General features: G+C 47.4%; 2 protein-coding genes across 3 annotated transcripts in view; one reads left to right on the top strand and one right to left on the bottom strand.

The window, feature by feature from the left end:
• Itgae (integrin subunit alpha E) overlaps positions 1-14,656 on the top strand; it is a 57,327-nt gene extending 42,671 nt beyond the window's left edge. The window contains exons 21-31 of one of the 2 annotated variants that reach the window (XM_050162819.1): positions 538-670; positions 2,177-2,275; positions 3,086-3,165; positions 3,934-4,008; positions 5,095-5,158; positions 5,238-5,345; positions 9,293-9,349; positions 9,610-9,705; positions 11,362-11,457; positions 13,334-13,444; positions 14,390-14,656. In XM_050162819.1, coding sequence (XP_050018776.1) covers positions 538-670; positions 2,177-2,275; positions 3,086-3,165; positions 3,934-4,008; positions 5,095-5,158; positions 5,238-5,345; positions 9,293-9,349; positions 9,610-9,705; positions 11,362-11,457; positions 13,334-13,444; positions 14,390-14,482 — 1,012 coding nt within the window. In that variant the 3' untranslated portion in view covers positions 14,483-14,656. The remainder of the gene's footprint in view (positions 1-537; positions 671-2,176; positions 2,276-3,085; positions 3,166-3,933; positions 4,009-5,094; positions 5,159-5,237; positions 5,346-9,292; positions 9,350-9,609; positions 9,706-11,361; positions 11,458-13,333; positions 13,445-14,389) is intronic. The other variant, XM_050162821.1, reaches the window with a different exon arrangement.
• Positions 5,354-9,254, bottom strand: Haspin (histone H3 associated protein kinase). The gene has a single exon (XM_050162822.1). The coding sequence runs from the start codon at positions 9,111-9,113 to the stop codon at positions 7,203-7,205; it is 1,911 nt and encodes a 636-aa protein (XP_050018779.1). The 5' UTR covers positions 9,114-9,254; the 3' UTR covers positions 5,354-7,202.
• Positions 14,657-19,855: the final 5,199 nt, after the last annotated feature.

Below are 19,855 nucleotides of genomic sequence, written 5' to 3'. Positions count from 1 at the left end.
CATTGACAAGCACTGTAGCTCCTATCTGTAATCTCAGCCAGCACTGGTTGGTTGAGGCAGGAGGATTGCAAGGCCAGCTGGGATACATAGTGACAGACCAACCAGCCTAAGGCAACAGAATGAAACTGGCTAAAATGGGCTAGGGATACAGCTCAGTGATAAAGGCTTCTCGTCTTTTGGCTTCAGTCTTTTTTCTTCTGCAAGATGCAAAGTAACTATACTACTTTCTAGAGTAATTCTGAGGATCAGTTGAGTTTATGGGTCATGGAGTTTGCTACATGGTAACCACTAAGTAAGTGGTTATAATCTTGCAAATTGCTTAGTGATGAAGCTGTAAAGGCTGTGGTGCAGCCAGGGGGTCAGCTCTGTTAAAAGGAAGAAAATCTGGTCTTTTTTGCAGTTCACCTTGGAGGATAGTTAAGAATGTGCTTTTCTGTAGTGCGGGAAGTGTTCTAGGTTAAATGTACTGCTGATGTGCGATCTCTCTCTCTCTCTCTCTCCTCTCTCCTCTCTCTCCTCTCTCTCCACCCTTTGCAGGCAGGAACTGGTGGTGGGTGTCACAAAGGAGCTGACCATGAACATCAACCTGACTAACTCCGGGGAAGACTCCTTCATGACAAACATGGCTCTGAATTATCCCAAAAACTTACAGTTTAAGAGAATACAAAAGGTACCTGTGACACAGAGGCTTGGGAAGCATGCTGCCATGCCTTTTCCTTGTTGCTCACCTGCTTCCCTGCCATTGCCACCAGCCTCCTTCTACTCCTTCTACTCTAGTATAAGAATTGCAATTAGACGAATCCTCTCCAAATCTGGGCCCTAAAAACCTTTAGTGGTACCACATGATCACCCCCTCCTTGTGTATAGTCTTTTTTTTTAAGATTTATTATGTATACAATGTTTTGTCTGCGTGTTTGCCTGCAGACCAGAAGAGGGCATCAGATCTGTAAGATGGTTGTTAGCCACCATGTGGTTGCTGGGAATTGAACTCAGGACCTCTGGAAGAACAGCCAGTGCTCTTAACCTCTGAGCCATCTCTCCAGCCCGTGTATAGTCTTCTTTAATCAGGACTGTGAAAGATAAATTCTAATGCCTAAGGAATCGAGGAAGTGAAACATTCTACCCAACTATTCACCAGACACAAGACCAGCTGCAAAGATGGGCTTGCAAGCATGTGACTGCCAAGTGTCATGACACTGAAATGTTCTGTTCTCTTAATTCAAAGATGGTCAGGAACTGCTGTTTGAAGTTCTTTTGGGAACTAGGAAACCACCCCGCTCTTGTCTGGAAATCTAGATGAGGAGCCTTAGCTAGAAGGCCACATAGCAGTGTTTGAGCCTCCATCTCAGTGTGACACCCACACTGGTCCACAGCCCAGTTCCAATGTCTTCCTCTCAGTGAGGACTTTATACAATCCTGTCTATTGGAACTGGTCCCCACTGCTACTGTGCCTCACTCACAGAACACCACCCTTAGGCTTTGGATTTAAATTCGACCCTCAGTTGTGAGCAGGCCAGGGACCAAGTCTGACAAGTAGACAAATCAGCAAATGGTTGTTGTATTTGTGTGAAGAAACCGCTCCATTTCCTGGAGAGATGGCTCAGTTAGAAGCACCAGCTGCTCTTCCAGAGGACCTGGGTTTGAGTCTCAGAAGCTACATGACAGCTCACTCTTAAGGTTTTTCTTGCTGACAAACTTCTCTGCAGATACAATAAACCAATCAGACCAAATCAAACTGAATTAAAAGAAACCCAGGTTTAGTGGATGCCAGCACTCGTGGGTGGGCCGGGAAAAACGCGGAGGGGGAAAGGAGAACTGGAAGATCCACAAATTCATGGGGGGGGGGAGGGGAGAGCAGTTTAAATAGCCTGTGGGAGTGGTCTTGACCCTCTCTGGGGAGGGGTCACCGTTTGGAGGACTTTCTCAGAGGTGGGGTCTGGACTGAGGCAACTCCCAGGGGAGGGGCTTGAAATGGAGCTTTCCACCCAACATTCCATCCTGGATGCCAGGAGCTGGGGTGAAGCCCCCAGCCAAACATTCAATCTGATGCCCTCTTCTGACCTCTGAGGGTACCAGGCACGCACATTCTTGCAAAACATACATGCAGGTAAAACATACCTACCCATAAAATAAATAAAAATTAAAACCAAAACCAAGACATCTTCTGTTTTAACAGCCGCTCTCTCCAGACATTCAGTGTGATGAACCCAAGCCAGTTGCTTCAGTCCTGGTCGTGAACTGCAAGATTGGTCACCCCATACTCAAGCGCTCATCTGTGAGTCTGTTGTGATTAGGTGGCTCTTCTCACTACCCTTGAGCTCCCAACCGCAGCTGCATCTTCCAGCTGTGGTCACCATGCTTCCCTTTGCTGCGTTCACAACTGCTAAGCCTGCCCTGAAATGGAGACCGGTGGGGGTATAGGAAATGGTTTTCTGAAGCATAGCATGGCCAGTGTTGGCTTCTCCGAGGAAAGCAGAGAGAAGCGGGAGTAGTGTGGAAGGAACAGACAACCAAATTATCTTTGGACTGTGCAGAAACTCGGCTGTAGTTTCCTTTACTTGAAGGAGAGTAACACCATCTGTTTGGCTCATTCGGCATTTGCAGAGTGAGCTTGTATGAAACAGTGGCTGTGCTACAAAACCAAGAGAAACCCACGGGGAATGTAAACTGGGTCTCCCGGTGCTGCTTTCGTCACTGTTCGGGTGCTGTGATGAGACCACGTGACCAAGGCAACTCTTAGAAAAGGAAGCATTGAATTTGGCGCTTACAGCTTCAGAAGCTTAGTACCTTTTCATCATGGTGGCAGGAAGGCAGGGTGCTGGAGAAGTAGCCAAGAGCTACATCCTGATCCTGGGCAGACTGGCCTGGTTTGCGTTTGAAAACTCAAAGCTCCCCCTACCTCCCTAAAGACATATTTCCTCCAACAAAAACATACCTTCTAATCCTTCCCATCCTGTCAGATTTCCACTTCCTGGCAGTCAAGTATTTGAGCCTATGGGGGCCATTCTTATTCAAATCACCACAGCCAGTTTGAAAGTGACTAGTTCCCCCATTTACTTAGGTCTTATTTCCTCCTTTAAAACAGGCAAATGTCTCAGTGATTTGGCAGCTAGAGGAGAGTATCTTTCCAAACAGGACAGCAGATATCACTGTGACCATCTCTAAGTAAGTAGTGGCTGTGTTAGCAGACTTAGTATCTGGCCTTGGGGGGAAAATGTTGTCGTGTTCAAGAGTGCTCTGGTTCTCTCTGGTTCTCTCACTGTTCTGGGAGAAATGGGGTATCTCACAGAACCCGAAGAAGTTTCCTCTCATCAAAGATACTTAAGATGTTCGAATTCACACAAAGGAACACTAAGGTATATTCTGGTGGGCTGGGCTTTGAACCTGAGTCCTAGTTCTGGCCTTCTCAACTCTGGCAGAACTCTGCAAGCCTCCGTGTTCTAGGGCAGAACAGGGTACGGTGCTGGGAGCGATCAAACAAGGGCGATTCTACTCCTGAAGCAATGTCTGAAGATTTTTGTTTTGTTTTTGCAAGACAGGATTTCTCTGTAGCCCTGGCTGTTCTGGTACTTGCTCTGTAGACCAGGCTAGCCTTGAACTCAAGAGATCTGCCTGTTTCTGCCTCTGCTTCCTGAGTGCTGGGAGAACAGGTGTGTGCCACCATGCTCAGCATTCTAGAACTAATTTTGATTGCCATGAGTTAGGAGGTGATACTGGCTTCCTTTGACAGATGTTAGTAACTATTATTCAGTGTGGAGGACAAGTCCGTAACAGGTCATCCTTTGGCTCAAAATGTCAAGGATGGAAGCTGAGAAATCCTTCTAAAACCAAATTTCCCTCAGTGTGAAATCCAAGAGATTCATCTTGGACATGTTTGTTAGGAAGTCAAGGTAACAAAGCAGTTGTATGGTCAATTGACATTTTTATTCCCAGTTCCGATGAGAAGTCTTTGGCCAGAGAGACCCACAGCCTTCAATTCAGGCATGCCTTCATTGCAGTTCTTTCCAGGTAAGTACTCGCAAGGGATCTGTGTGATGGTCGTGCAATGAGGGCAGCATTGGAGATTCTCTCATGTGGACAGAAGTGCCCAGTAGGGTGGATGTGGGCCTTGTCCTTCTCTGAGAGGAGGCTGCTTAGTGCCCAGCCTCTCTAGGATACTGTCAGGTTCAAAGGGTAGCCTCCTACACACAAAAAGGGCAGCTCACTGACTTGTCCAAAATTGAGTCCCAGCTCAACCTGGACTATAGGATTTCTGGTGGTTAGATAAAAGCTCGCATTCCTCAGGACTTGTTAAACTGGTTCCACTCTGTCAGGAGTCATTTCCCTTACCACTGGCAAAAGGGATAGCTGGCTCTCCGATTAAAACCACCTGTGGTGCCTATCACCACTCTGAAGGCCATGCTAGAGACAGCCTTGGCAGCTTGGAATAAACTTTTACTTTTCTACCCATGGACCCGCAGTTTGGGGTTCTTTACTCCACCACTCGCATGTGTCATGTTGGGTTTTTAAAACACCAAAATGGTTGTCAAAAGCACAGTGCCAACTGGTCCTGCTACAAAAGGAAACTGTTGTGATGCTATGGAAAAGGAGGGACTGTGGGGCTGGAGAAGGGCTGGGGAGATGGCTCGGTGAGAAAAGTTCTCCCTGTGTAAGCATCAGGACCCGACTTCAGGTTCTTGGCACCCATGTAAAAGTCAGGTGTGTAAGTCAGTGCTGGGGTGGGTGGGGTACGAGCGGCATCCTTCCAGCTCACCAGCCAGCCAGTCTAGCTGAAATAGCAAGCTCCCAGGTTCAGTGAGATACTGTCAAGAACTGATAGTGTAGGGGACTTGCTGTTGACCTGGCCTGCAATGTGCACCCACAGCAAGTGCACTGCCACACGTGAACACATAAGTTAGAGAAAAGAAAGGAGGCTACTCAGCAGAGTCCAACTGTATAGCTTGCAAATATTCTTTTGTCCCAACTGCCTTACAAAGCACTTAACATTTGACCTTCAGCCTAGAGTCCTCTTAAGGACCTGGTGCTACCTGTCCTAGCTTTTCCAGTTGGAACCAGGAAGGAGTTTAAGTTCTCATGCATGTCCTCTCATTGCAGACCGTCAGTGATGTACATGGACACAAGCCAGAGCTCTTCTGACCACAAAGAATTACTCTTTAACGTAAGTACATAGTGCTTACTGTCCACCTAAGGCTGGTAAAGTCACTGAGCATTGACTTGTTGCTCATTTTATTTGGCAGATAAATGGGGAAAATCTCTTTGGAGCTGTATTCCAGTTGCAAATTTGTGTCCCCATCAAATTACAAGGTTTCCAGATTGTAAGAGTGAAGAATCTAACAAAGACTCAGGTATTTAAATGGGAAATGGGATTCTTTTTTTCTCCCCAAGACAACAGGGTTTCTCTGTGTAGTCTTAGCTGTCCTGGAACTCGCTCTGTACACCAGGCTGGCTTCGAACTCACTGAGATCTGCCTGCCTCTGCCTCCTAGGTGTCTCACCACTGCCCAGCTTTTTTGCTTTTCTGGTTTTTCAAGGATTCTTTATCATGATCCATCTCTTTCCAGAGACTACAGATTCTCAAAGGTATGAAAACTAGAGCTTTAACTAGGCCTGGCAGCACAGGCTTATAATCGTAGCTATCTGTGAGAATGAGGCAAGGAATCATAAATTTAAGCCAGCTTGGCTATGGTTTAAGTTCAAGACTACTCTGAGCAACTTAGTGAGATCTTGTCATAAAGAGTGCTGAGGATGCCGCTGAGTGCAAGGCTGCTTGCTATCCTGCACAAGGGCCTAGATTCAAACATTAGGACTACAGAAACAAAACAGGGGCTGGGGGAATAACTCAGTAAAGCATTTGCCTAATAAGCACGAGATTTGATTCTCACAATCCATGTAAAAATGCTGGTGGTGGTGGTATGTGCTTGTAATCTCACTGCAAGGAAAGTGAAGGATCCCTGAGACTCACTAGCCCAGAAATCTAGCTGAATCGGTGAACTCCAGGCCCATGAACGATTGTCACAAAGGTGGCTGGCATTCCTGAGGATGGTACCTGAAGCTGTCCTCTTATTTCTACTTGTCCCTCAACCCTACTTGCCTCTCAACCTGTACCTGCACACAAACCAATATGCATTTAAAACTTTAAAAACAAAACCCAAACAAACCAACATGAACTTTAGGAGTAAAAGATAAGACTACTGAATTATGAGGAAGTATAGGAGTAAGTAGGAGGAAAATGAATTATTAGATCTTAAAGCCATCTATTTCCCTTTGATGAAAATAAGCAAAAATCCAAACATCAGTACCATAGAGGCATTTATTTCCCTTTTGAGAATCTATAAATTGTGCTTCTGTTTCTGTGTGATTGGAGAACGAATCTGACAAACATTCCCCACACTTCCCCTATGCTGGTGTACACCGTCTCCGTTTTGACCCTCTAGTTTCTTTTTTTGCTCTGTTCTGCAACATCCTTTTTGCATTCAGTAAATAATTCATCTGAGGTCTGGTTCCTGCACCAGCCTTGACAACAGCATCAGGAGCAGGAAGGACCACAGCTGAGGGCTGGGCTTTTCTGATTTGTTTTCGCTCATCCTACATAGGGTGTCAGGTTTGCTGACTCTGCTGACAGAAAGAGGACGTATAAGATGTATACACTTGTCCTCTATGTAGTTTATTTTTAAGAACACTTGTTAAAAGCAAGTTTAATCATGTCGCTAAACATTTTGGTTACCTTTAAAAACAAGATTCTCTTTTAAAAAGCTGACAGGGAACTCATAAAGATGGGCTGTTACCTCCATTCTGCTCCAGTGGTGGCAGAGATTAAAAACAGTTCCAGAGGCGCTGGAGGTGGACTCAGTGTGAGCACTAAGTACCGGCTTACTGGAACAGACTGTGTTGGCAGAGCAGGTCAGTGGCAGAGCTGAAACTCAGGACAGTTCTGTAGAAATGCTGCAGTTTTTTCTTAACTTGCTTCATGGCCGTGGTCTGACGTTTAGTCTTAAAGCGCATATGATTCAGAATCTTGTCTGTGAGGTAATGTAGCCACAGCACATTATTGTAAGGGTGATACTCACCCCAGCAGTTTCTGTTCTCCTTCCTCATGAGCCTGTAGATCTCAAACTGGTAGTCACCCTCACCTGTAAAGAGGTCCTCTTCGGAGGAGATATCACAGAAAACCACAATGCCATCCCGCTCCAGGCGGGACAGGGTTTAGTCAATGATGTTAACTTGTAGCCCATGGGTAGGGATGGTGCTTGTCTTGCCATTGAGGGTGTAGCGGAGCTCCCTGAGGTTGGTTTTCTTTAGCAGCACATTCCCCCAGTGTAAGTCCCGGTGCTCAAAGTGCAGCGATGCCTCTGCCACTGCGAGGGAGGCGGTGACCTGGTGTAGAATGCTCTTCGCAGTCCACAGGGAGGACAGCTTTGTTTGCATTTGCTCCAAGTCAACCCCACCAAACTCAAATTCCAGTATAATAAAGAGCTGGTCTTCCTGGAAAAAGTCAGGCCGGTCATTTGCAGATTTTTTCGTTGAGTTATAGTTGTCCCAGGCTTTGAGCAGCAAAGGAGGGTAAGGCCCTTGGACACAGTGTACGGAGTTCAGCCCAATAAAGCCTTCTGTGCGGTTGTACACCTCATCGGACAAGAGGCTCAGCTCTTTGGAGATGATGATCTCGGGTAGGATCTCCTCAAAGGTTTTTTGGTGGGACCCATTGACTAAATCTGGTCCTTCGATAGCAATGACTTTTAGGGCGACAGGCGTTTGATCAGTAATGATTTGAAACACTTCCCCGAACACTCCTTCCCCAATCTTCTGACAGCGCTCCAGTTTTTCAGTGGAAAGGCAGTCATTAAAGGGGATAGGCCCTTCCTGATTACATTCCCCATAAACCTTTTCAGCGTAAGATGACTTTTTGTCTGTGACCTGCAGGGTCTTTAAGGGGCTTAGCAAATACATAGACGAGGAGTGGCAGGAGGAAACGGTTCTGTTCATGGTAAGAGGGGCTGAGCATTCAGACAGGAAGGACCTAGAGGGAGAACAGGCAAGACCGCTGCTGCATACCTCTGACACATTAGCTACGATTTTCTTCTTGTGGAAGCTGAAGGAGGCTCTGGTTTTGGTCCAAAAACAGGTCTCACTGATGTTATTCAAGCCCAGGGGAGGGACTGAATCTTTCCTTCTCTGCTTAGATTCGTAAAGAGCCGAGGTTCCCATCGCTTCTTGCTGTTTCCTCTTCTGGAGCGATTCAGTTCTCTTAGGCCTGCAGATTTGCCCTGGTACACAAAGGTCTTTGCAATTACTGGCCTTTCCACAATCCATCTGGTCGGCTCCTTGAGACATCACCTTTTGACTTGTGGCCCTGGTCTCTCTTGCCAGACCCCAGCCCTTTAGCCTGTTTCCCACCTGCTGTGTCTCACGGCACGACTCCTCCGCATTATTTCCATCTGTTCCAAACTCGTTATCTTCTGTGGTCCCCGAGCCCACAAGGCTTAAGAGAGCTGACCCGAAGCTGGCTTCGGCTTGGTGGGCCATCGTGTTGAACCCGCCTCCATCTGTTGCTGCTTCCAGGGGGCAGGGCAGCGATGCCTCCTCCAGGGAGGCTTCCGGCAAGAGGAAGCCATTGGGGACTGCAGAGGCTGCATCCGGAGAGTCGGGGGCTCCGGGGGAGGCCGGAGAGCTGAACAGGGAGGCGCTGGTGCCCAGGTCGTTGCTGCCCTTGGACTGGCTGCACACGCTGAGGTCCGGGCTGAGACAGCCCAAGTTGCAGTTAGGGAAGAGTGGCGGTCGCAGAAGGCCGCGCGGGGTGCTGTACTTCTGCGGGGGCCGAGGTCGCAGCCTCTGGGTGGCTGTCAAGCTCTTCTGGTCCCGGGAGATGCGTCTCGGAGGACGCCGGCGCCGCGGCCTCACGGGGCTGCCAGGGAAATCGGGGTCGTCAGGGTCGTCGGAAGTGGCAGACGACTGGTCATTGCCGCTGAAGCTGCTGCTGCTGAAGGCGCGCTTCGGATCCGGCGGCTGGAACCATGGCACGGCCTGCCGGCTAGGCTGCCGTTGCGACCTCCGGACGCCCCTCGCCGCGTACGTTCGGAAGAAACGGGTCCCGGGTGCCGGGAGAGACGCTGCCATGGCGGGTGCCCGCCCGAAAGTTCAAACTGAAACACCGCGAGACTCCGCGTGCGCGCCCGCCGGGTCCTAGCGCCGGCTCTCAGCTGCGCAGCTCGCCGGACTTCCCGAAGCCGCCAGGGGGCAGATGCCTAGCGCGACCTAGAGCGCTCAGGGCGGCTCAGGCAGGGATCTCGTTTCAGGCCCACACTGAGTGCACGCAGAGTCGAGAGAGCGCGTGTGGAAGCGATCCTGTTCAGGTGAGTGAGGTCTCCTCGAGAGCCCGAGAGAGGGATGTGGAGAGCCCCTTAACAGGGTGACCGCAGAGGTCAGGTCGCAGCTTCTGCAAAGTTCTTTCTGTGACTCTCAGCCTCACTGGTCTTGCTTGCCAGGGTGACTGACTCTGCTTGGGCGAAGGGGTTTGCTCAAACTGCTCACAATGTCTGCTCTGGGACCTTAGATGCTCTATCCTAGATATCCCGAGAAGGGAGTAAGCAAACTCACTTTTTTGCTTTTGCAGCATGTAGAAGAGTGGCATTCCGTGATCTGTGCTATCACATCGAATAAAGAAAATGTCACTGTGGCTGCGGAGATCTCCCTGGGCCACACTAAGCAGGTACCACTAAAATTATGCAGATTGGGTCATCCAGCTCTAGGGCCTCGCCTCTAGAAGGAATAATAGCATCTGGAATATGTCATCCAGAGTAGATCGCTTGTTTGACCTTCTGTCCCAACCTCCTCTTAGCAAGTACGTAGTAGGTATCTTAATCCTTTTCCACATAGACGTGTAGGAATTACCCATGACTTTAGCCGGGCGGTGGTGGCGCACGCCTTTAATCCCAGCACTCGGGAGGCAGAGGCAGGCAGATCTCTGTGAGTTCGAGACCAGCCTGGTCTACAAGAGCTAGTTCCAGGACAGGCTCCAAAACCACAGAGAAATCCTGTCTCGAAAAACCAAAAAAAAAAAAAAAAAAAAAAAAAAAAAAAAAAAAAAAAAAAAGGCAAGAAAGGAATTACCCATGAGTCCTCTTTGCTACTTCCCCGTGTGTATCCTAGCAACAAACCCTGCCATCCCACCTTCTCTGTCTCTACTCATGTGGTTGTCATTCAAGTCATCTTCTTTGTGGGGCCTGTTGCATAAACCTTTGGCACGGTCTCTTTGTCTTGGCTTTCCCCCTAACCTATACAAAATAATTCTTAAAGAGCTGAAGAGACGTATCAGAGCGTGTACCGATCTAGAAGATGTGGTTCGGTTCCTGGCCCCAAGTTGGGCAGCTCACAACCACCTATAACTCCAGCTGTCGGGGGATCTGATGCCCTCTCCTAGTCTCCATTGACACCCACACTCACCTGCACACGTGCACATATATGCACATGATTTTAAAAAATGAAATAATTCTTCAGCTAGCATTAGACTGTGCTATCTTCCTTTAAAAACAAAAATCAAGCCAGGCGGTGGTAGTGTACGCCTTTAATCTCGGCACTCAGGAGGCAGAAGCAGGCGGATCTCTGTGAATTCCAGGCCAGCCTAGTCTACAAGAGCTAGTTCCAGGACAGGCTCCAAAGCTACAGAGAAACTCTGTCTTGAAACACACACACACACACACACACACACACACACACAAAACACAAAAAAATCAGAAACTCCTAACAAACAGAAGCAGTGGACTTTGGAGTTGGATACACTTAGGTTAAAATCCATTCTGCTTTCATGACAAGCAAAGAATCTGCTCTCTCTGTCTGTCCTTTCTCACTTATCTCTCCCTTATGCCCAGATAGTCTGTTATTTCTGTTTTTTAGCTTGTTAATATCATTGTGGCCATTGGGACTTTGCACTTGTTAATTTGTTTAACACTGCTCAAATTTTATTTTCCTAGAAAGGCCTTATGATAAAGTGGGAACAGTCAAGTTTAACTTTGTTCAGTGTTTCAGATAAGAGCAATGTGATTGCAACTGAGGTGGACGTGGGAACGGAGGACAAGGGACACATGGATGACCGACTGTTTTAGATGACCTGTCCAAAGCTGATGTTGGGAGGGGGTTGTGGCACGATGTCAAGCGTTGGGGAAAATGACTACAGGCTTGTGACTTGGATAGCTGTGTGATGGCTGCGACCTTTACAGAGGCTAACAGAATACTGGAGAGGGAATATATTTGAAGGGAAAGATGGTTGAAACTCTCCTGAAACAATGAGTTCATATCTAAAATGTTTTTGTGTGTGTGTGTGTGTGTGTGTGTGTTCCTCCACACCCTACCTTTCTCCAATTTATAGTTACTAAAAGATGTAACCGAACTGCAGATCCTTGGTGAAATAGCTTTCAACAAATCTCTCTATGAGGGGCTGAATGCAGAGAACCACAGAACGAAGGTAACGCCTGCTGTTTTCTGATTAGTCTTCTGGGGAAACTGCTGTCATTTCTGACCTTGGCTACGCTTGCCATCTGCCCTTGTGACCTTGAGCTTCTGCCTCCGTTTTTTTCTTCTGTGAAACAGGAATCAACAACAGTGTGTATTTAAAAAATTGATTTTGAAAATAATTTAGGAAAAAGCTAAAACATTTCCTACATGAGAAACTTTTGTGTACATAACAATGTCTTCCTAGTATGCAACATTCGTGTCTGTCACAGTGTTGAACAGGAGCTCACAGTGTCTGTTACAGTGTTGAGCAGGAGCTCACAGTGTCTGTTACAGTGTTGAGCAGGAGCTCAGTGTCTGTCACAGTGTTGAGCAGGAGCTCACAGTGTCTGTTACAGTGTTGAGCAGGAGGCAAGCAGGTTGAGTGTGAGGCCAGCCTGGTCTACAGAGTGAGTGCTGTAGAGACTCCACAGAGAAACCCTGTCTCAACAAACACACAAACAAACAAACAGTAATATCATTGGAATCTATCCCTAACTGAAAATAATGTTTCCTTCAGCTGTCAGTGTGGGTTCAATCTCCTCCCAGTGATCAACAAAGGAGGCAGTCTGTCCTTACTGGCTTTGACCACGGTGACTCCATAATGGCAGTTGACAGGATGGCCACTGGACTGCCCACAAGCAGGGGGGCATCCTATGTCCTGCTTCTCCCTTATCCCCTGCTGTGGTAGTGATGGGCTGCTCTGGGGAGAACCTGTGTATTTCAAAGGGAGCAAAGGAAAAAGGCTTTGAGAAGTAGGGGTGCTGTTTTGCTCCAGTCAGACCTATTGTGCCCCTGGCGTCTTGGGGCCTCCTTCATTCCTCGGCTCAGGCTCCAGAGTCCCGTCTCCCCTTATCTTCCACTCTTCTGTTAAGATCACAGCTCTGTTCCTGTCCCCACTCTGGCTCTGGTGCTTCCCTTCCTACTCTCAAGGTCAGAACTTGTCAAGTTCAGTTTACTTGTAGCTAAGTGTGGCTCAGCAGGTCTGGGCCCATCCTTAGCTGGGAGAGGCCTCAAGGGTGAGTTGGGTAACTCCCTACCCTGTATGGAAATCCCAACAAAGCATGCCTGACCTTGGTGGCTATGCACTGGCCTGAAGGGAACTCAGTGTCTTCCAACAGAGAGTCATGATGACCCCTGGCTTTAACTGTGTCCTGGCAGCATGCACTGGCCACTACCCAGAAGGGCAGGCTCCTGTCAGGAAGCGGATCCGTAGAGCCTTTCAGCTTATCAGGGTGAGAGAAGACTCCTGAGCTGAAGAGATGCTTAGGAAAACACCTGATGGGGATGATTCCTAACAAAAGAGCCCTGCGGCGCCATGGATGGGCCTACTTTTGCTCTTATGGTGTCCCTGAGGGCTGCACTAGGCCTGATGAAGAACAGGGTAACCCCTGCCAGACCTTTCTTGTAGGAAAATGTATTACAGAGACTTTAGGCATGTGTGCGAGGTTTAAGAACGTCTGTCAGATCTGAGTTAAAGAGGACTCGGAGCTCTTTAAACAAGTCACCACTTGGAGACTATGACCATAGGGATCAAGGACGCAGAGGGACACAGCTGCTGTGAGAGAGTTCTCAGACTGGCAGCCCACCTTTAGGACAAGGTCACATCCCCCGATGACCTAGCTCATCCAGACCGGAGACCAGAATAGTTTCTTGTAAAGCGCTGTGATCAGAAGATGGTTTGAGGTGATGGAAAATGCTGCGTCAGGGGACGCTCAGCTTTTTGCCGTCCCATCAGTCTTGATCAATATGCAGGTTGTTACCAGGTCCTTACCTCTTGGTCCTTAAAATAACATGGGCTCTCTTCTGCCCTTGTAAGTTACTGACTTATCGGACTTCTCTTTATCCAGATCACTGTCATCCTCCTGAAAGCCGAGGAGCTCCACTCTTTGCCCCTCATCATTGGCAGCAGTATTGGAGGCCTCCTGCTCCTGGTTGTGATTATAGCCATTCTGTTCGAGGTCAGTCCACTCCTGCTGTTTGTAAGAAGGAGAAGGCATGCCACTCTGGTACTGGTTTCAGTACATTTGAGGACAGCTAAGCTCAGACCTAGTGCACCTACCCTGGCCTTGTGGGCTCTTTTCTTTGTTCTTAAAGCTATGTGTCCTGTTTGGACAGATGAGCCTGACGGTGACTCTCTGAAAAAACAAAAGTTTTGAACAAAAAACAAAAAAATTGAAGTATTTGAGCACAGAGAGATGTTCCTAAGACAGAGCTGATTGTCACCTGTTTTTTAAAGTCCTTTATCTTTCCCTGCCCCAGAGTCCAAACTTTCTTAGTGTTGTTTGAGGCCTTCTACATCCTGGCCTCTGCCTCTCACACCTGTAAGTCTTGCTTCTTTTCCCCAGACCAGTTGACCCATTCCCTAAATAGGTTCACGCCTCTCTGTTGGGGTGCTTGCAAGTGCCCGTGCTAGAAGCACCAGTCCCCCCCCCCCCTTCACACAGCTCCTCAGAAGGCTTAACCAGGCTCCTGGAAGCTCTGTGCTGGCTTCCAGTCATCAAGCCTCAGTGTCATCCCCCTCCCCCTTCCTAGATCCTGAGCTCCTGTAGGAGACTGTGTACGATATTTGTGATATTTGTCTTTAGCATTGTGGGCTGTCTTCAGCATGCTCCCCGAAAGAGGATTAGATCCATCTGGCATGACTGATTAAGTTAGTTAAGTTAAAGGTGTTTAAGTGTTGTGGTAGGTCAGAGGGCCCTGGGAGGTCAGCTCTCCTTGCGGTGTGAGCACCACGCAGGCAGCACTGAGGGAAAGTACAGGGAGGGCCCAGAAAGCCTGGAGGACGGCAGAGGGAGGAAAGAGAAGCCAGGAGTCTGGAGCTGTTTAGCGACAGTCTGAAGACTGTTTCTAAAGCAGGTGGCCACCTCAGGTCCGTCATGAGGCTTCCCTCCTTGTTGTTTCAGTGTGGCTTTTTCAAGAGGAAATATCAGCAGCTGAACTTGGAGAGTATACGGAGGGCCCAGCTGGAGGCCGACAGTCTGTTGGAGGAAGAGTAGAGCCTGGACTGGACGCCCAGGGTCTGCTACATACTCTCCTTAGGACGACCTAGGAACATTGAACAAACCATAGAGTGTTGTTCACAGCCACACATTGTCCCCATAGTGTTTGTGCATTGTGCAAAAGGGAAGCTTGGACACGTTTATCTCTTAAGTAAATTTACTTTTACAGCAGTGCCTCTAGTGTGTATGTATTTTCCAGAATTTGCCATGTGTTTCGATGACTGATAGGCCAAAGTTTTATTCCTATTTAAACATATTATTATATTCTTTTGTTGTTGTTGTTTTGTTTGAGGTAAGATCTCTCTACATAGCCCTGGCTGTCCGAACTCACTATACAGAACAGACTGACCTTGAACTCACTGAGATCCACCTGCCTCTGCCAAGTAAATGCTGGGATAAAGGGAAGTGCCACCCCACCCAGCTTGACTCTTTTATATTCTTTTAAACAAAGATTTATTTTATTTTTAAGTAAGTGTATGTGTTTATTTATCTGTATGTATATGAACATGTATGTGTGTATAGATTGGTATTGAACTCAGAGATTTCCCCGGCTCTGCTTCTTGAGTGCTGGGATTAAAGGCGTGCACCACCAAGCTGGGTCCTTATCTGTCAAACTTACTGTACTCTTTAAATAATTATTATTTTTAGTTATTGAGTATATTATATTACAAGAGAGTGATGACTTGGAAATCCACTATTTTTTTTTTTTCCTGAGACAGGGTTTCTCTGTTGTTTTGGAGCCTGTCCTGGAACTAGCTCTTGTAGACCAGGCTGGTCTCGAACTCACAGAGATCCGCCTGCCTCTGCCTCCCAAGTGCTGGGATTAAAGGCGTGCACCACCACTCCCACACTGGGCCAGTCGTGTGCCTGTTTTGAAGTGTTTGGTATCTTTGTTTAGTTTCTCCTCAGATCAGCTACTGGAGCTAAGTAATAATTACCAACCTGTCAATTAAGATGGCTTGTGGTCACAAGCATGCTTCCCACAGCAAAGAGCTTCCTTTTTCTTCTTGTCTGCAATTAAGGAACATTAGCAACAAATTTATGAGGGCCTGGTGAGATGGCTCAGTGGGTAGGGTATGGTAGGTGGGGGCGGGAGTCCCTGAAGGCTCTATGGTCAGCAGGGAAAAGAATCGGGTGACGTAAGAATGAAACTCCGTTTGGCCAAACTTAGCTGGGGCTGGGCCAAACTTTTAGAGTCTAACCCCAGGTTGTTTATTTAAGCACAGCACAATTTTGGAAAAAAAAGTTTGCTGATGACAGTTAACTCAGTCCAGTGAGCATGACAAAGCTTAAGACATGTTTACATTGGATTTTTTTTTTCTAGAGACAGGGTTACTATATATAGCTCTGGCTGTTCTGGAACTCACTCTGTTGACCAGGCTGTCCTGGAAGTCAGAGATCCACCTGCTTCTGCTTCATGGGAGCTGGGATTAAAGGTCACACCAACCCCTGGTTACACTGAAATTCTTTACAAAGTACATCTGGTTTCTTTCATAAAGATGGGTACTGTTGACTCAGAAGCAGTGCTCAAGATTTAGGGTCTAGGGTGAAGTACTGAGGTAAATACTGGGAGTCAGGATTGGCCTGGTCCTAAGATAACACAGAAGTCACCTAGGCTGTTGTAAAGGACAAGTGACATCACTCATAAGGATTGCTTTTATGGATTTAGAAGCAATGCTCAAGGTTTAGAGGGAAAGGGTCTGGGATAAACAGAACATTAATTCTGGTGGATAAATTCCGGCTCCAAGGATAACAAAGGATCACCAGGTTGTAAACTACAGCCTTTTTGAGTGTTCATGAAGACTGGGAAACTTCCTTTGAAGTTCATCTTCCTTTGTCAAAAGTAAGTCTGCACATTTAACTTTCCCTGGCTTCTCCAGGTCTCTGTGTGCACAAGGACCTCTTGTCCTCTACAAGGGTGCTTGCTGCCGAGCTTGAACACCTGAGATCAATCCACAGAACCCACATGGTGGAAAAAGAGAACAGATTCCTCTAACCTCTACATATGTGTCATAGTACATGTACGTACACACACACACACACACACACACAAGATAGAGAGAGAAAGAGAGAGAGAGAGAGAGAATAATTTAAGAAACAGCCCCACAATTACAAGTTCTTCCATGGATCAGAAATACCTGATATGAAATATGCTGGTCATAGTAGGCCCTCTTAGAGCAAAGGGAAATTAGAGAACAGATTGCCCTTGGTGAACCCTTTCCTGCCATACAAACTTTCTCACACTTGGCCCTGGGCCTTCCAGGATCCTGGGACTCTGAAGGAGAGTTACTTAATCTTGCAGAGACCTCTACCAAAGGTGACTTTTTTTTTCTTCTAACCATTTTAAAAAAGATTTGTTTCATATGTATGAGTGTTTTGCCTGCATGTATGTGTGTGCATGCCCATTGCCTGCAGAAGTCAGAAGAGAACATGGGATATTTTGGAACTGGAGTTATGGATGGTTGTGAGCCACCTTTTGGTGGTGTCCTGGGGACCAAAACTGGGTCCTCTGTAAGAGCAACAAGTTCTCACTCCCTCTCTCTCTTCGAGACAGGATTTCTCTGTAGCTTTGAAGCCTGTCCTGGAACTCGCTCTGTAGACCAGGTTAGTCTCGAACTCACAGAGATCCACCTGCCTCTGCCTCCCTAGTGCTGGGATTAAAGGCGTGCGCCACCTCTGCCTGGCCACAACAAGTACTGAGCTGTCTCTCCAGTAGTGGCACTGTGTTTTCTACAGTAAAACTATCCCAGGACTCACAGCTGAGCAAGATACCAGGAGCCTGTCCAAGCCGTGGGAGAAAATAGACTTAGAGTGTGCCAGGTCTTAGGAGAAGGGAGATGTTAGGAAAATAAAAAGGCCTGTTGAATCTGTGTTCTAACTCCCCTCTCCACAGAGTGTATGTCTGAGCTCAGCTGACCAGATGCAGGCATGTGAAAGAGAGTGGTGCTCTGGCTGCTCCTCCTTGACTTCTGGAGACCTTGTTCATTGTAAAGAGGCATGGTGGGCACTTGGGGGAGGAGAGGCTGAGAGGTGAGAAGGCAGGGAGGAATCTTTGAAGACCCGACTCCAGGAGTGACATTTAGAGGCACTTGGTAGTACTCCTGTTCCTAGGAGCTGTGGCTCACGAACAGTATGGTCACGGGTACATCTAAGCTCTGAGGGGCAGTCAGGATGGTCAAATGATGGTGGGAGAGGTTGTGCGGACTCATCTAGGCAGGGAAGCCATCTACCAGGGCTCTGCAGGTACTCAACGCTCTGAAAGACTTACTATGCCAGTAGGGACAAGGATTATTTTACCAGGGCATTGTGGGACACTAAGATTCTTGATATGGGGCTAGTCAAATCAAAGAAAATGGCTCCTCAAGGCAGGCGAGGGCTAGGGGTGGAGCTTTCAGTGCAAGGCCTCAGGTGGGAGCTCCAGCATTATAAAAACTGCCACCAAAAAGAGAAAAAGAGGAAGAGGAGAGAAGAGCAAGCAATAATTGTGGTAATTTCCTTAGACTTTTTTCTTTTTAAAGATTATTTACTTATTATGTATACAGTGTTCTGTCTGCCTGCATGCCAGAAGAGGGCACCAGATTTCATTATAGACCTTTGATAGCTATCATGTGGTTTCTGGGAATTGAACTCAGGACCTCTGGAAGAACAGCCAGTGCTTGGATTTTTTGTTTGTTTGTTTTTGTTTTGTTTCATTTTGTTTTTTTCTCGAGACAGGGTTTCTCTGTAGTTTTGTAGCCTGTTCTGGAACTAGCTCTGTAGACCAGGCTGGCCTTGAACTCACAGAGATCCGCCTGCCTCTGCCTCCCTAGTGCTGGGATTAAAGGCAGTACTCAGACTCAGGTTTTTAGAGCACTCCTCTCCCCTTTGGGCACAGAGGGTGTCAAGTCTGAGCTTGTGGCCCAGTGAGTTGGCTTCAAATGTAGAGATGGAGTCCAGATATTCTGGGGCACAACTTAAATATATACCCCACATTATTTTAACTAAACCCCAGGAAAAATTATGATACATACTGTAATGTCAGATACAGGCATACACTTGGAACATTACCCTCAAGAAAGCATGCTTACCCTGACTTCTGAAATACACTCTGGAATTTATCCTTTCCTTTCAAATTAAATTGTATTATTTATTGATTGATTGTATGTACCTGTGCACACTTTTTTTTTTTTTTGAAAGACGCAATAAACTGATGTCATGACTAGCCACTGGGTATAAGAAGGAGGTAACCCTTTCCTCTCTAAATACCTTTCAAGGTCTCTCGAGCTTCTGGATAGTTCTGTTGGAAGTTGCAGCCCACTTTCAGCGATGCAGTGTGTGTGTAGGAAGGTACGGTAGAGCAAGGCTTCTGTCTCTAAAGCCAGAGTGGCCACTCTAACAGGTCAAAGGGCAGGTTCCTGACATTCTGGCCTCTCCAGCAGCAAATAGAAGATGACTGGAGTTGTCAGGGTTAGAGACTTGGCCCCGATGGCATGAAGGAGCTAGCTTTGACCACCTGTCATCAACAAGCCTATGAGACAAGTTATAGTGAAAAGCAGAGGGTGATGTATTCGATGAGGAACAAACAGATCCAGCAAACTCCCAGCCCCCCTCCACAGCCTTCTCCCAGCCTTTAGAGGAGGCAGGAGTGTGCATAACGAAGCCATCCTGCTCATGATGTGGTCCTGCCCTCCACCATTCTTAGCTGTCTCTTCTGCAAGGCAATTCGAGAAGCTTTGAGAACTGTGTGAAATCCCATCCTGAAAGAGGTCTCTAGCAGGCACCAGGCTTCAGCCTTCCCTTCCTCCCAGCATGAGGCCCCTGGGAACCTGTTTCAATCCTCAGACAGTCTGAGGGCAGGCATAAGCATCTCTTTAGCATGTCTTCCTGTCATGACATTCACAATAGGTGCCGGTAAAGGTTTGAGCCAGAATAGAAGCAGCACTGGGAGGAAGCATGTGTGTCTTGTCGGGGGACACAGGAAGCATAATTAGTGAGAACTCAGGTATAGAAAGTGTTCTGCAGATAGCCTGGCATAGTGGTGCATGCCTTTAATTTCAGCAGTCGGGAGGCAGAGTCAGGAGGATCTCTGTGAGTTTGAAGCCAGCCTGGTCTACAGAGTGAGTTCCAGGACAGCTCAGGGTTGCACAGAGAAAGCCTGTCTGGAAAAACAAAAGCAAACAACAACAACAACAACAAAAAAGTGCTCTCCAGCCGGGCGGTGGTGGCTCACGTCTTTAATCCCAGCACTTGGGAGGCAGAGGCAGGCGGATCTCTGTGAGTTCGAGACCAGCCTGGTCTACAAGAGCTAGTTCCAGGACAGGCTCCAAAACCACAGAGAAACCCTGTCTTGAAAAGTTAAAAAAAAAAAAAAAAAAAAAAAAAGCGCTCTCC

Source organism: Alexandromys fortis, unplaced genomic scaffold (genome assembly GCF_014885135.2).
Source record: "Alexandromys fortis isolate MF-2015 unplaced genomic scaffold, M_Fortis_MF-2015_v1.1 scaffold_84, whole genome shotgun sequence".
Classification (NCBI taxonomy): Eukaryota; Metazoa; Chordata; class Mammalia; order Rodentia; family Cricetidae; genus Alexandromys; species Alexandromys fortis.
Note: the sequence above shows the minus strand (reverse complement) of the source record. Positions and strands in the feature narration are given on the sequence as shown.

What these genes read in the sequence shown, in the direction of transcription:
- Haspin (XM_050162822.1), bottom strand. Translation starts at nt 9,113, where the DNA reads ATGGCAGCGTCTCTCCCGGCACCCGGGACCCGTTTCTTCCGAACGTAC.